Source organism: Notolabrus celidotus, chromosome 7, assembly GCF_009762535.1.
Source record: "Notolabrus celidotus isolate fNotCel1 chromosome 7, fNotCel1.pri, whole genome shotgun sequence".
NCBI lineage: Eukaryota > Metazoa > Chordata > Actinopteri > Labriformes > Labridae > Notolabrus > Notolabrus celidotus.
The window spans coordinates 517,541-533,143 of record NC_048278.1 but is presented as its reverse complement, the minus strand read 5'-3'; the positions used below and the strand labels follow the sequence as shown (position 1 = coordinate 533,143).

At 43.6% G+C, this 15,603-nt stretch overlaps 1 protein-coding gene across 9 annotated transcripts in view; it reads right to left on the bottom strand.

Annotated features, from left to right (window-relative positions):
* crebbpa (CREB binding protein a) overlaps positions 1-15,603 on the bottom strand; it is a 55,837-nt gene that overhangs the window by 23,380 nt on the left and 16,854 nt on the right. For all 9 annotated transcript variants that reach the window (XM_034688395.1, XM_034688389.1, XM_034688386.1 and 6 more), the window contains exons 3-5: positions 9,127-9,291; positions 8,121-8,373; positions 3,265-3,378 (exon numbers count right to left, since the gene is read on the bottom strand). In XM_034688395.1, coding sequence (XP_034544286.1) covers positions 3,265-3,378; positions 8,121-8,373; positions 9,127-9,291 — 532 coding nt within the window. The remainder of the gene's footprint in view (positions 1-3,264; positions 3,379-8,120; positions 8,374-9,126; positions 9,292-15,603) is intronic.

The following is a 15,603-nucleotide window of genomic DNA, read 5'->3' as shown; positions in this document are numbered from 1 at the left end:
TTCAAGTCACTGAATCGTTTCGGATCGTATCGTTCTACATGAACCAATATCGTCCTTTAATCGTATCGACAACCACGAATCATGATATGAATCGAATCGTTATTTAAAAGAATCGTTACACCCCTAGTTAAATTAACTTTTTTAGATAATTTAAAAAAAGAAAACATTCTGGAAGATATCTCACGACCCCCCCATTTGTGTTTCGCGACCCCCCCAAGGGGTCCAGACCCACACTTTGGTAACCCCTGGTTTAGATCAACTACAGAACATAAACAAAATGCACAAAGTCACACTTCAAGCATGAGAACAATCTGTACTGGTGTGTGATTAATAGTCAAGGTAACACTAAATATGCACACCTGACCTCAGGCAACAAGACAGCGTGATCCCAGTATGAGAACATTCATTTAGAGCCAAACGCTTCCAACAGCAGAAGACTGAATATATGCATAAACCCCTTCAGGGATCACAGCGTTAATGTACTTCTCTGGGTTCAGACTAAGGTTGGTGTAAAAAGCTCAGAGTTTGTAGCAAGACATAAACGAGAGGAGTCAGTACAAAGAAACACTGCGCTCTGTTTGTTTTGGCAGGAGGGACTTGAACCTCGACACCATGTTCTTTAAAATGGGAGCCAAACATGGACAGACCAACACTGGAACACTGTCAGTGATAAAAAACTGCAGAGCGTGGTGGTGAAGTCCAGAAGGAGTAAAGTATCAGGAAACTACTCAAGAGAAGGATGAAGAGAAAATAAAACAGACTGTGAACCTGTGACAAAGTTTGCATGGAGGGAGTGTGAGAAAAATAAGGGCTCCCATTCTTTTCCAGAGAACATTTTCCAGAGAACATTTTCAGTGATGATCAAGCTGGTATGACAGATTTAGTTCCTAATTTAGTTCCTAAGTAGTCTAATATGTTCCTCTCAGTGGAAGTCTACATTGAATGACCTGCAGTCTATGGCTATCAATGAAATCATCTCTTTACATGCTTGAAAATTACAGCAAAGTGGTCAATATAAAACAAAGCAAATGTCACATTTAAAGGGGACATATCACACTTTTTTCATCAATATATATTGGTCTAAGAGGTCCCCAAAACATGTCTTTAAAGTTTATGCTCAAAAAAACACTTTGAAATCAGATTTTGGTCTGCCTGAAAAGCCCTCTTCTTCATTCCTCATCAGAACACTCTGTTTTCCCTCTGACCACGCCCCCTCCAGAAGTGGATGTGGCCTCGGCTCTCCAGCATTTTGATCTAATGTTTACATGTTGGCTGAATATACACGGCTGCTCAGAGATCGCTTTACTTCAACCCTCTGAATCTGATCCTGACAGAGAGGCGCCTGTAGCAGGACCTTTCTGAACGATTGGTCACAGATTTAGTGTTTCTTGTTGTTTTATTTATCAATATGTAGACGCGTGTCTTGGTACACAGCTACGAACATGTAGCTATGTGGCTATGCTAACTAGCGCTAGCACTTATCCATGATAAATAAAAATCATCCACTAGATCTTCAAATCTGCAGACGTGGGGAGTAAAACCGACCTCTGCCAGAAAGGCAGCAGGACCTTTCTGAAGGATTGGTCACAGATTTAGTGTTTCTTGTTGTTTTATTTGTCAGTATGTCGACGTGTGTCTTGGTACACAGCTACAGCTACAGCTACAGCTATGAACATGTAGCTATGTGGCTATGCTAATTAGCGCTAGCACTTATCCATGATAAATAAAAATCATCCACTAGATCTTCAAATCTGCAGACGTGGGGAGTAAAACCAACCTTTGTGTTTATTAAGACAGCCTACAACTAGCATGCCTCCCTCCTAAGCTCCTTGTTAGCACACATTTGTACAGGTAATGAAAAACGGAGGAGGGATTCAGTATTATTTTATACAGTCTATGGGCTGAACAAGCTCCGAGCTCTGACTCCGTGACAGACCGGATATTGTTGTTACGTAACAAAAACACTGAAGTCTGAAACGGCTCGTTTCACACACATTTACAGAAAGGTGGAGAAATCAGAACAGGGGCAGAATGGATTTTTTTCATTCTCGGGGGGTTTGTAGACATGCCAGGGACACATATTTCAGGTAAAGAACCTTTAAAAAGTCCATTTTGCATGATATGTCACCTTTAAATAAAAATGTTTTAGTTACCGTACTGTACTTGAAGGTCTCTCAGAGAATTTAAAAAGTTTAAACTGTCTTCCTGCGTGGCGATGTCTATTATGATCAGTGGTGTCTACAACGTGTAGTTTCTGTGACGCTCTTTGTGTTCCGTTTGTTTTCACTATCAGGAGTTTGCGCTCTGTCAGGTTACAGTACGGTAACTGAGCTCTCAGCCTGCAGGGAAAGTTGTGAGGCACAGACCCTCAAGCTCTCTGCCTGACTCCGCTGGTCACTCTTTAACTTAAATATAGGAGTCTTTGAATCAAAAGAGCACTCTACAAGGTTAATTTACCATAAAACAGAAACAATATACCCCTGTTTTCTGTGAATGCATGATTATGACCAAGTGAGGGAGAAAAGATGTGAAAAAAGTCACGCAGCCAGACTGGTCTGTGTCGCTGTCTTTTCCAGCACAGCGTGCACTCAGCTTTCAATGAATGGGGAAGTGTTTTTTTAATTTTTCAGGACGCACGCAGTCATGTTGGAATAAATTTCCAGGACATTTTACTTTTTCTCTCATTTTCCAAAACTGGTAAACTGTTTTCCAGGATGCTTGGGAACCCTGAAAATAGTTTAGGTGGGAGGCAGAGAGAGAGAGTCAAACTCCGCTCTGTTGTAACAGGGAGTCACAGTAAACAGCCAAACAGCCAAAGGCTCAGCGGGACACCTCTTGCGCTCGCTCTCCGTTTCCACCCTCTCTCCCTCCATCACTCTCTGAGCTCTTCTGTGTGTCAGATTACAAACCCAGCAGGACCTCACTCTTATTCACTGAGTGCTTTTACTCATCGTGGAGGAGCACAAACCTAGAAATAAATTGGCCGACTACCCCGACTAACGCGCACACACGCGCACACACACGCACAGACACGCACACACACACCAAACAAGGAAGAAAGCAACAAGCAGGTTTAATTCTCCAGCTGTCACTGCATACTACTACATCTCAATATAATAACATAACTCCTGTCATATCTTAGTATCCGTATATCCAGGAATAACACAGTGGAATTTCTTCAATCGGTTGTGTTGATGCTGAACCAGTCTGCCAACAGTTCAGTGGTTAAGTGATGCTGGTCCAGAGCCAGCTGCTTGTACTTACGCTGCTGGGTGCGCTTGTCGCTGGCGTTCTTTAGCGGCAGGCAGACAGGACAGTCGTGTCGCGTGCAGTTTTTCCAGTGCGAGATGATCTGTCTGGACGATGCACAGTGAGCCACTGCAGAAAGAGCGAGACAGAGACAACAAAGACACAGGGTTTAGAGTGGTGATGCTGAAAGCTTGAGATATTTGATCAACAAAGGATTTCCACTTTCATGTGAAGTCAGTTTTAATTCAGCAGATTACAAATGTATCCGGCTGGTGAAGGGGCGCTGTTTGGCGCCCCATACAGAAGCTATACTCCTCGTCGCAACGGTCATATGTTTGACTCACAGCCTCTATTGCTGCATGTCTTCCCTCACTCTCTACTCCCCACAATTCCTGTATCCCTCTTGCTTTCCTATCCAATAAAGGCAAAAATGCCAAAAAATATACAGTGCAGAGAAATGACAAAGCTTGGTAACGGAGCTGTGGTAGGATCTGAGTGATAAAGGCCCGGCTTTGAGCAGAGGGAACTTCATTTTGTTGGAAGCTGCACTGTTGAACAAGTGAGACGTAAATACCTCAGATTATTTTTAAAAAGTTGCATGCTGACAGAAGGTATGCACAGATGAACCGGCAGTGATTGATTCTAATATAAAATATCTGGCACTTCATGAGTTTCCCTAAAAAGTGCATCTTTTTAAATAACCTGGCTGCAGATAACAAAGATGTGGATGTGCAGTGAGTTAAAAACTAGGACAGAGTAAACATGACAGAAACATGGGCCTAGCAGTGAGAAAGGCTGTTAAAAGCTAAATGTATGGGAGGTAAGACAGATGGACCACCGGCTAATGAGAGAAACTAAAGAAATGAAATAATTCTGCCAGAAGCTCAGAAGTTTCAGGTTCAGATCTTTGAAAGCTCTTGGCACGGCCCGGTGTAAAGGGACCCCGAACCGTTTTTGCATGTGCGTGGCTGAAGTAAGTCGCTTCGTTTCATCTGCTGCCATGCTAATGTGCTAGCAGCTAATCAGCACAGAACAACAAGCAGGCTAAATTAAGCCCTGCTAGCTCTCTGGCACTTCACCACCCTGCCCAATAAACAATTACTACACTGCTCCGAGAGCTGTGCACAAATAAACACAATTTAACTTTATCATTTTTGTTAGAGCGCCAATACTACTGGCAAACACTCAAAGACAGCAAGGCGTTCATGGTGGTGGCTGTCTGTAGATTTAGTGTGTGGCGATGAACAAAGAAAAGGGCCTCTGAGCGAGGACTGAAGCCAATCCAAGCACTCGTCATACCGCAAACTGCAGGGTGCCTCGGGTAAAAATAAACCAAGCCAATAGACATCAGATAAATCTACAACCACAACGATAACTCATGTTCGATCAAAATCTCCCTTCGCAGTAATTTCAGTGGCACGGAGGAGCAGAGATCCTGAGCGAGAGGAAATGAGCTGGCAGGCAGGGAGCGGAGACACAGACTCCTTCATACTTAGCACACCTTGGCCTCTGAGCGCTTTGGCTTCAAATTTAACTTCAGCATTCAAGTCCAAGGCCGGAGCTGAGACAAGGAGCCAAATTTAAATGAGAGAAGCTTTGGGGGAAGTTTTCATCAAAGCAGGACAGAGAGGAGCAAGAGCTGGAGGTTCAGGAGGAAGGGAAAGTGGAGGAGGAAGAGCAGAGCAGGCCAGCAGGTAGAGGCTGAGTGTTTTGAGCAGACACTCGTGGTCACACCGACAAGGAGGAAAGGAAGTATAGATAGGAGGTGTCAGCATGGCCTGGAATTTATTACAGAATGACTTGAAACTCAAGGAGCTGGTGTCACTTCATGTTGTTGAATCTAAAATCAAAGACTTTGAAGTTAAATCTTTAGCATGTTGTTGTTTATCTTGTTACAACTGCCTCCTCGGTAACGGCTCTTTCTGGGACTAACGTTGTGCTTTGGTTCTCTGTGTGTCTATGTCTGTAACTTTGTGTTTTTGTCAAGCGGCAACCTCCGGTCCAAATATATGAGTCCAATGCGGAAGTGCTAAAAACTGCAGTTCATTCAGGATCCGCTTGAGGCTGGCTCCAGAAGTACCAGAAACCACCTACACACCAATTCAAAAGAAGCCGATCTTTACAGCAGAAATAAACATGTTTACAGTCTGGTTCAAAAGACGAGTGTTGTCTGGATAGCTCATTTCTTGATCGGCACAAACTGTATGGGGTAATTTTTTTTCTAACAGCAATTTCGAAGTTATTGAGATTACGAGTCTTCCAATGAGAGGCACAGCTGACTTGATTGACAGGCGGGAACACTGTAGCTGTTGGCTAGGAGGCTCAAAGCCCGCCTCTTTACGCCACAATCGCTCAACAGCAGCAATATGGCTGCCGCCGCCGCTGATTGGCCTCAAAACAGCGATTCAAAAAACATATGGGTGACGTCACGGATACTGCGTCCATATTTTATACAGTCTATGGTTTTTGTGCTGCTGACTGTCTTGGCAAGGTCTCCCTTGAAAAAGAGATCTTTGATCTCAATGGGACCAACATGGTTAAATAAAGGTTGAATAAATAAATAAATGGACACCAGGAGGAGACCTAGGAAAGGGTTCAATGACTCTTTTTTCAGCCTGACTTTTTAACAGTCTAAACGCACTTTAAATTCAGTGTCCATATAAAGTAACATGGATTGCAATGAAACAAGGATTGCAGTCAGTAAGTATTCGCTTCAAGCTCTAGATCTGTTTACTAGAGGAGGAAATCTCTGCTGATAATTTGTCTCGCGGTGAGTACCTCTTACTGACGAAATTCAGACTTCCCCCACAATCAGATAACATTCCTTTTAAGTTCTTCGCTGGCTGCTTGTCTTACATGATGTGTCATCATTGCAAAATAAGACTGATTCTCCTGAATGTCCTGAGTACATATACCAGGCCCATGAACCCTCAACTACTAAAGGTGGTCAGATGTGAGTCACATGGAGCGCTCTGTCTGAGTGGAGCTGCACAAACAGAAGCAAAGCTGAGGTTGTGGTGGTTAGACGTGTGGCGAGTTTTGACTCATGTTTGAGAAAAATAGCGTGTCTCGGTTTTGTGCACGCTTTAAAGATTGTGGGGATAATACACACAAAAAATTTCAATTACTGGCTTGTTACACTCTGCTCTGTTGCATGTAAAAAAAAGAGGATCCAGAAATCACAGTTCATGACCAGATAGTGTCTTATCTCCTTAATGCATATATACTAGGAATGTAAACAATTAATGGAGCATTGATTAATTGATTGTTAAGAAATCACTCGAAACGCACACTTTTGTTTTCAATGTTCTATGGAACAAACATGTGGTCCCATATTTGGTTCAGCTATCAAGGAGGTGTTTTAAGTTTAAAGCATGTTTCAAAGTGACTCAGCTGTTAAAGGTGTGGAGACGCTCAGCTTGCAGCTGTGGCTGTGCGTCAGGTCTCCCTGAGCGCTTTTAAAGAGGATCAATACGCAACTGCAGCCAACAACGACACGGACACAAAGGTTGATAACTTTAAAGTGGACATTTCCACCTTTAGATACAAAGCCAACAGACTGATGGGAATTGCTAGTACGCTATGTTTGCAGAGCAGCAACATCAGAGCCGTCTGTGCTTTTCTGCCGCTGCTGGTTATGACCCAGTTGCGCTCCCGGCTGACACCTGAGCACGTACACATGCTCAATTTTATCCATAAGACCGATTTGACAGAAAACTTGACACTGTGAGTCTGAAGTACTTTACTGCTCAGTTTTCTTGTTGCAGAAAAAACACAGTTAGTAGTCTGAGCCTTCACTTTTTAAGATATGTCTGCAGAGAAAGTTTTTATGAGCCTGATCGTTGATAATCAGTGTTAAACATGTTACCCGTATTCAATACCGTTATTCAGTTATATGCATTGTGTTTCTGTGGAAAACATCATTTAGGGTGAAAACAACGTATTCGGCATTGTTTCTGACTGAAGAAAACTCAATGTTTTTTTATGGATTAATCCAGTATTTCCCCTACCATTATAGGGGGGGGGGGGGGGGGGGGGGGGGGCAACAGCGGCCCCCGTCCCCCTTGGAAGTTCAGTAAATTGTATTTTCTATATAGTGCCAGATCACAGCAGAAGTAATTCAGGGTTACCTCTCTCATAGATCAGGACTTAAACTTGTTCTTTTATTAAACAGACTGAATATCCTGATGTTATTTCTTGTATTTACATGACAGGATGTCATTATGCTCCTCTGCTCTCTGTATTGTGCATGGCACAGTTCCACCCTGATGCGCACACAGACACACAAACACGTGCGCTCACATACACACATCACAGCACAATGATACGATAAATGTTCATCAACAGCTCGTTTATTCAAGACGAAAACGAGATTATGAGGAGCTAAAGTGCATCACTGATAATATAAACTCAGATGAAAACTTAAGAATGACAGTCGGACATTAAGAATTTATATTTTCCCCGCTGTGCGTCTAGTCTTTAGAAATGAAAGCTATGCATTCCTGTGACAGGCTGAGTTATTATCTGAGGGGCTCAGTGTTAGCTTGGTCACTACCTGCAGCAGGTGTGCTGTGTGAACCAGTTTCATCTTCATTGAGCCCCCCAAGGCTGTAAACCTAGGGGAAACATTGTAATCGATAATTGATTGTTACAATTCCAAAGATTGATCACGGAAAATACTTAAAACGTACATCCCTAATATGGACAGAGTTAATAAATGTTAAAAGAAATGAGTCTCTGGTGTCCTATCTCGTAGACAACGTGACCTCACAGCTGTTAATTCTCATTGTTCAAAAGGAGGTTTTGACTTTCCAACACAGGGAAACGATCAAACTCACTTCATCATGATTGTTTGAAAAACTCTGACTCACCCTGGCAGGACTTGCCGGCCTGGCAGTGGGTCATGTGGTTGAGGACGTTCTTCATGGTGCGGCAGTGAGGCAGGGCGCAGGCCCTCACCTCCCCGTTGGCCTGCTCCCGTCTCTGGCACTTGTGTGCGTGGAGCAGCAGGACCAGCTGCTGCTGGATCAGCTTGCGTTTCTCTGGGTCGGCTGTGGGGCCCGCTGAAGGCACTGCCACACCCCCGCCTCCGGCCAGGGGGAGCAGCGCCTGCTGCTGTGGCTGCTGCAAGGGTGAAAAAGAAAGCCACGTGTTATGATGAGTTTACAAACACACAGTCGATTTCGTTAGACTGGCAGCAACAGTTTCAAAGATGGTACCTCAGTTACCACAACCCCAACTTTCATTAGCAAAATAAAATCATTTTTCTCTCTATTTTCTGCATGTTCTTATATTACTTTTTTACTACTGAAAGGTCTTTAGAGAGAAAAATCAACTGCTTCTTTTACTCCAGGAGCCCGGAGGGGCAAGCTGGGTTCATGTTTGACTGACGGCTGCTGGAGGGCTGAGCTCCGGCAGGAAGAAAAGACAAAGTAAACAAACGTGTCGCCTCCATGTCATGAGTGTGCTGCATGTTGTTAATGGCGGCTAATGAAACCAGCTAAGGGGCGGGACAACCATGTTTCATGTTTGTAAGTTTGACTGAAAGCAAACTTTATGCTAGTTGTTTCTTTTTAAGTCTTTTTAGAGTAGTTGGCTGATGTCAGCATGTCATAGGATGCTGTGTTTACCCCTTCAGGCACAATTAGATAAGGAGTATTAAAAAAACCTCTCCGTCTTAAAGAGCAGTATCCCTTCAAATCGATTCAGAACGTTGGTGCTCCACCGTGCAACCATTAAATATTATTCATCAATTTGTTCCTTTCACACTCAGATTTATTTTGCTCAGGAAGGTTTGTGTCTTAACAACTGGAGCATGTCTCCTCACATCTGTGTTGATATCTGAGTAATGTCTTAAAAAGAGAAACAAGCACAAACCATGTTTGGCACGCTCGTCACAGCGGCCCCTTTGAGCTCGTTGGGAAAAGGCGGCAGGCTGTTGGTGAGGGCAGCCTTGTTCTGGAGCTGCTGTTGGCCGGGCCCTGCAGCCCCCTGACCGTAGGACTGAGCCCCAAACGGACCTCCGTTGCTGCCCAGGCCCATCTGGAGAGAGAGAGAAATGACAGAGAGGTTAGAGGTTATAAAGTCCAAGACAAATGTGATGTGATACCCTTCTCAATTTTTGGCAGTCACTTAAGTGGCGTTAACTGGCAACCTCGGACTGTGACAGACAATACATTAAAGTCAAAGCATAAACTTGAGGCTGAATCCAAAAGTCTGAGTGTCCCAGTTAGACCCCTGTTAAAATGCTGGACTTAACAGCAGAAGGAGAAACATGTTTGCAGCCTGGTACCCAAAAAGGGTTCAGGTTTTTTGAAGCTAACCTCTCAACAACAATGAGAGCGGATTTTTATATGACTAAACCGCCTCTCAGCCATGTGTTGTTGCTGCTGGGTTTTCAAGTGTGACTTCTGTGTAGTTTACGGCTCTAACTCGCCATCGAAGGAGTCTGTGCTCAGGCTTTTATCTGGCCCATCACCAGCTGATGAACAAGACTGGGGCTTGGACAGGTAGTTCTGATTACAATGTGTTTTCTGACCCTAAGCTCCTGTGCAGCACCACCATGCTCTCCAAATATGGCAACTCCTGGCTCCAGAAGTCCAACATGGTGGAGGCTAATTAATGAACTTCAGGCTTTCTTTACACAGGAAACAGATTGGCGACATCATCAAGACGGTGATGTCCATTATTTACACACTGCCTGTGTGACGCCAGTAGCTCAACATTCTCAATAAACCAACAGTCAGCGTTGCTCCTTCACAACAAAGAGTCACATTTCGATGTATTTGTACAAGTCTGGATGTTATGATGGATGATGATTTATTTTGGGGGTCATTACTCACCCTCGTTTTTCAAAATAACAGCAATGTGCCAACAACAACTTCACCCACATTTTACTGCCAATTTGTCCCAACAAGACCCTCTCTGCAGAAGCCAGCTCTACATCAGCTGTGCCAGAATGGCTGTGCAGAGTTCCCTCTAAACCAAAACCAGTGCTCTGGCACCACGACAGCTCTGCGTGATACCAGCCATTGGCAGGATGGTTATGTCAGGCCGTCATCTGGTGAAGCCTTCATTTTGTTTTTCTTTTCTCTAGCTGGTCAGTTGTAGAAGTGTTGCACATACGCAACCACAACCCAGACCCAACTCAGCTGATTTTCTTTTTGGCATTTATCTTGATGTTTTTGGTGCCGTTCAATATCTGAGTCAGCAAAAAAAAAAAAGGCTAAATAGTATCCTTGTTAAAACTCCTGCTCATCATTTTTAAAGCAACGGGAGCAAATTAATACTCTCAAGTAAAGATATGATACATGATGCTAACTCAGTGTATGTTGAAGCTTCAGGAGAGGTTGACTCATGGAACTGTTATTCATGATGCTTTCACATCCGAACGTATAGGTTACTTTATTTCCTGTTTTGATAACAAACATCCTTTTATTTTGAAAGGTTCTTCTGCTAGATTGTTAAGCTATGAGAAAAATTGTTTTAGCTAAAGCCATGACGTGCCTTATGAAAAAAAAGTAGAGAGTGGGGGGATATTACAAAGGCAGCGTTCTACCATGTTGCACAGGACGGCTAACAGAGCTAATGACCATTAACCCAAGGTATCAGCTGCCTAGTCCCAAATAGTACAGCCTAAAATGTACAGTGGCAGAGAGAGCCTACCGCACAGCTCCCATAAGTGTCCAATGGAACTGGTTTGTGGTTCACGTCCACAAGTGGCAGAGGATGCAGTGTTTTGGTCACAGACTCGTCTTTAGGTCTGGATACACTGAACATGGAGAGAAGATCAGCCATGTCTGCAGATGTTTTTTTATACTAACAAGCAGAAGGACGTGTGTAAGGAGACACACAACATAGTGTAGTAGGTCACAGAGTATCAAAGCTACATTAAGATCTGGTGATGGAAACCTTAATTCTGGAGTTGGACACCGACACCAAACTGTAAACATCCCAAAAGAAGTAGAAGCACCAATAGCAAACAAAACAGTAATGACCCTAGACACACATAAAAGCTCTTGGCTGTCATGGAATTTCACCCAGATTCACCCAAAATCCCTCAAAAAGTAAGGCTGAGTGAAACAAACAGCATCACATCTTCAAGAAGGACATTTTAAAACCCTATTTGGTTCATATCAAGAGACAACTTCCCATCTCAAGGAATGAAGCTGCTGCAGAAGTGTTCAAAACTGCAGTTTCATGAGTGCCCACTTGAAGCTGACTGCAGAAGCACTGAAAGCCACATACACACCCATTCAAAAAACTTGAACAGGCTGGTTCAAATTAGGGCTGTCAACAAATATTCTAAATTCGAATATATATTTGAATATTAAAAAAAAACGGAGATTCGATTGTGAAAATTAATATTCGACTGTGGAAAAAAACACATCAGCGGCTGCTTTGCGAGTGTGCGCACTGCATGACAGGTCAGGGACAGATCACAGGAGTCACACATGCACAGCGTGAAGCAGATGGCAGAGAGGAATCTTTTTGTCCCCGGATCCTCAGTGCGCTCTGAACGCGTCTTTTCTTTCGCTGGGAACATAGTGAATAAAAGTGATCTGGCCTGAGCCCGACAATCAGTGACACTGTGATAAAATGCAGTTTTTCCTCTTTTTTTTTATACAAGTGCCAAGAATGTAAGTGGACTACTTTTTCGTTTTTAACTTCAATTAATGTGAATAATATTTGCTTCAATCACTGATTGAAGCCTGCCTATAATAGGGACAAGAGTCGGGACCTTTAATTGCTCGCACAAGTCTTGTTCAGCACTCACTCAGCGCATTGCGCAGAGAGGGGGGCGAGCGAGAGGTCTCCGGTCTTAAAAGTGTTACGGTATAGACCATTAGGTCATTTAATTGTTTTGTAATGTGTAGGTATGTTTTAGGCATGTTATATCTTAAATAAAAATACATATACAAGTAGTTATGTCTTCTTGTATTAGTTTGTCCACCTGTTATTGACATAATGCGCAAATATAGATATTCGAATGGTTCGAACCTCTGGGGTTTTTTTTTTTAGAGCGAATATTCGAACGTCATTTTGGAGCAATTTTGACAGCCCTAGTTCAAATGACTGATCAGAATATTTAATTTCTAAGATAAGGTTACAAGTTTTGCATAATTAGAGGCACTGACAGACAGAAAAACTCTAGCTGAGAGAGGAGGCTTCAACTCCTCCTCTTTGCGTTGGGTTGCTCGAAAGTTAGCTTGAGTCAGCATTTCCAATACGGTGACCGCAACGGGTGATGTCACTGAGACTACTACTACTACTAGATTATGTTAATGCTACGTTACAGTGTATAGTTCAGATGTGTTGTCAGGTTCTGCACAAATGTGGAGTTGGAGATTTGGAGATGCACGTCAGATACGTAACCCGCTACACTCTCTGAAACTTTAGCTGCAAAATCCAAGATGGCTTCTCTCTGCATCAACAGTAACAAACTGTTTAAAAGTGTTTGTATGCAACCACGTCTTGTTCTGTGTAATCAAATCAATCACAGTATAGTGATAGTATAGTGTAAGATCTATTGCCTGGATACATGTCAGAAGCATAGACTGTATAAATAATGGACGTAGTATCCGTGACGCTGTTTTGAAGCCAATCGTCGGCGGCAGCCATATTGGAAATGCTGAACTCATCAAAGAGTGTGACGTAAAGAGGTGAAGTTTGAGCTGCCTAGCCAACAGTTATGTGTTCCCGACTGTCAGTCATGTCAGTCATGTCCTTATTTGGGCAAAAACTCATAATCTTAATATCTTCTGAACAATCGCGTTACAAAAAAATTAACCCCCTGTAAAGTGTGTGCTGATAGAGAAATGAGCTACGTAGACCCAAACCGTTTTTTTGAACCAGGCTGTAAACATGTTTATTTCTGCTGTAAAGATCGTCTTCTTTGAATGGGTGTGTATGTGGTTTCAGGTGTTTCTGCAGCCAGCTTCAAGTGGATTCTCGATGAACTGCAGTTTATAACACTTTCGCATGGGCTCCATGTTTTGAGATCGGAGGTTGCTGCTTGGTCAAAAGCCGAAATCTTATGCTTGCACAAGCAGACAGAAGGAGCCCGCAGAGAACACACAAACAAACAAACAAAGCTTATTCTGGAAGACGATTTGTACTTGAGATTCAATTATCAATTGGCATTGAACCGAATCCAGTCACACCACATTTTTATTTCAACTAATCGTCCTTGAATCGAATCGTAACCATCAAGGATCAAGTCCAATCATCTTGGTAGGGAGTCACCTGCACCTCTAATTATTATTTTCTGTAATTATCTACAATTATAAACAAGAACTACGACAGCATAAATTAAGATGTGAGGCACCTGAGGGGGAAGAAATCCTTGTTGGAGCCAGGCGCTACACACTGGTCGACTCGCCGCTGCACTCTCATCCTCTGAGCTGCTGGGAGACTAGACTCTGCCATGCCAGGCCAGGCTGTATCCCCTCAGGCTGTTGACACCGCTCCAACAGACCAGATAAAAAGGACCCAGCTGAGACGACCAGACGCTGGCAGCCTTTCAACACAGCTGAGCAAGCTGACACACACACACACACACACACACACACACACACACACACACACACACACACACACACACACACACACACACACACACACACACACACACACACACACACACACACACACACACACACACACACACACACACACACACACACAGTCACGCCCCCTCCTCTTCACTCTTCCCATTCAGCCGGCCGCTCTCTGACACACTCCACACATCGGCAGGCAGGACAGTTGCCAACTATCATCTCAGCGCTCTGCTGCCAGGCCCGACTATTCAGCCGAGCGGCCCTCCCTCCCTCATCCTCATCACGCCCGCCCTCTGTCATGCTAACTGATTAAGTGGTTTACAATACCCGTCCTCCTCTGCGTGACTGACATGGAGAGCAGCCATCCAATAAAGCAGAGAGAGAGAGGGAGGAGTGTTCATGGGTACACAATCACAAAAGGGGCATGGGGTGGGGGGCAGTGACAGCAGCCTCTAACCCAAACAAATCACCAGAAAAAGATTTACAACCAGCGATTAAAGCACAATGGAGGGAGCCACACACAAGGTCCGCTGGTTCCTTTCTCTACAAGTGTTGATGACATCATAAAAGCAGGAGACACACACTCACACACACACTTACATTTCCCTGCAAATGCTGAGACAGTCAGTCTTACAGAAACTTCCACATCAGCTCTCGGTCTTGCTTGTGGTTAACACATGCTTGTGTCTGGGACTGAATCTGAGAATGAATGGCCTCACACATCCACTATCTCCTCTCAGCGTGAGCAGCACAGAGTGTGTGTTGTGGTTACGTATGGCTGCAGTGTCTCGGCTCTCACAGACAATAGACGGCTTCCTACTTATTTCCTGTGAAACCACACTGGTAGCGGAGCTTACATATGAGCCGCCAATGGCCACACCAAAGCCTCTGAGAACTAACACTTTATTTAAGCGTAGATCAAAACTGATCTAAACAACCACCAAGCAGTTGACAGCAGGGTCAGTGACGGTTCCCTGCAACGTGTGTATTCAGGCTCTGAACAAACAAAGAAGAGGTTACAAGATAAAAACAATAGATAAATAAAGGAGGAACAGGGTCTGATATTAACACCCGACAAGTGCCAATTGCAGGTAGATTTTTTTCCATAGCTTCAGTATTGAGCAGCTTCAGTCTCTAACTCTGTTGGTGTGTGCATGTCGGAGCTTCAGGGTGTCAGGCTGATGCATGCAAATATAACGTGAACGTCGCGGTACACTTGAGGTTTCACACAGGAACGCCAGCCACCATGCCTCGCTGTTTACCGAACTATGACACTGCAAGAGGTCTGATATTTGAATATATCTTAAGAAAGATGGCTCTTTAAGTTTGTATTCAACAGAAAACCTTGATATCTCAATGTAATGTACTGAAACAAATGTGTATGTGACACAAAAACGTTGTGTATTCATTTGGCCTGTCAGAAACATGATATGCCAGTGTTTGTTTTTTGTAATTTCAATCCCCCACCAGCTTAGTCCATGGGTTCAAAGGTCAATTTCAGACTCCTGGAAGTATGGGAACCTCCTTATTTCTTCATCAATAAGAGAGTCCAGTTTCTTATCAGTGATTTGAATGTAAAAGGTTCTTGTGACTTTCAGAGCTCGGTACCAGCTCCATCAAAATTTCCAACCAAATGTTCAGTGATCAGTTAATCACCTCAAATCTATTACATCTGTATCCTCCTTAGGCTGTGCCATGTGTCTTGCCTTTGTGTCCATCGGGCCTGTAATCTGGTCCACAGTCTAGCATATTTATGCATAAAAACAAGCCTCTTCTATGGGTGTATACATGTAAA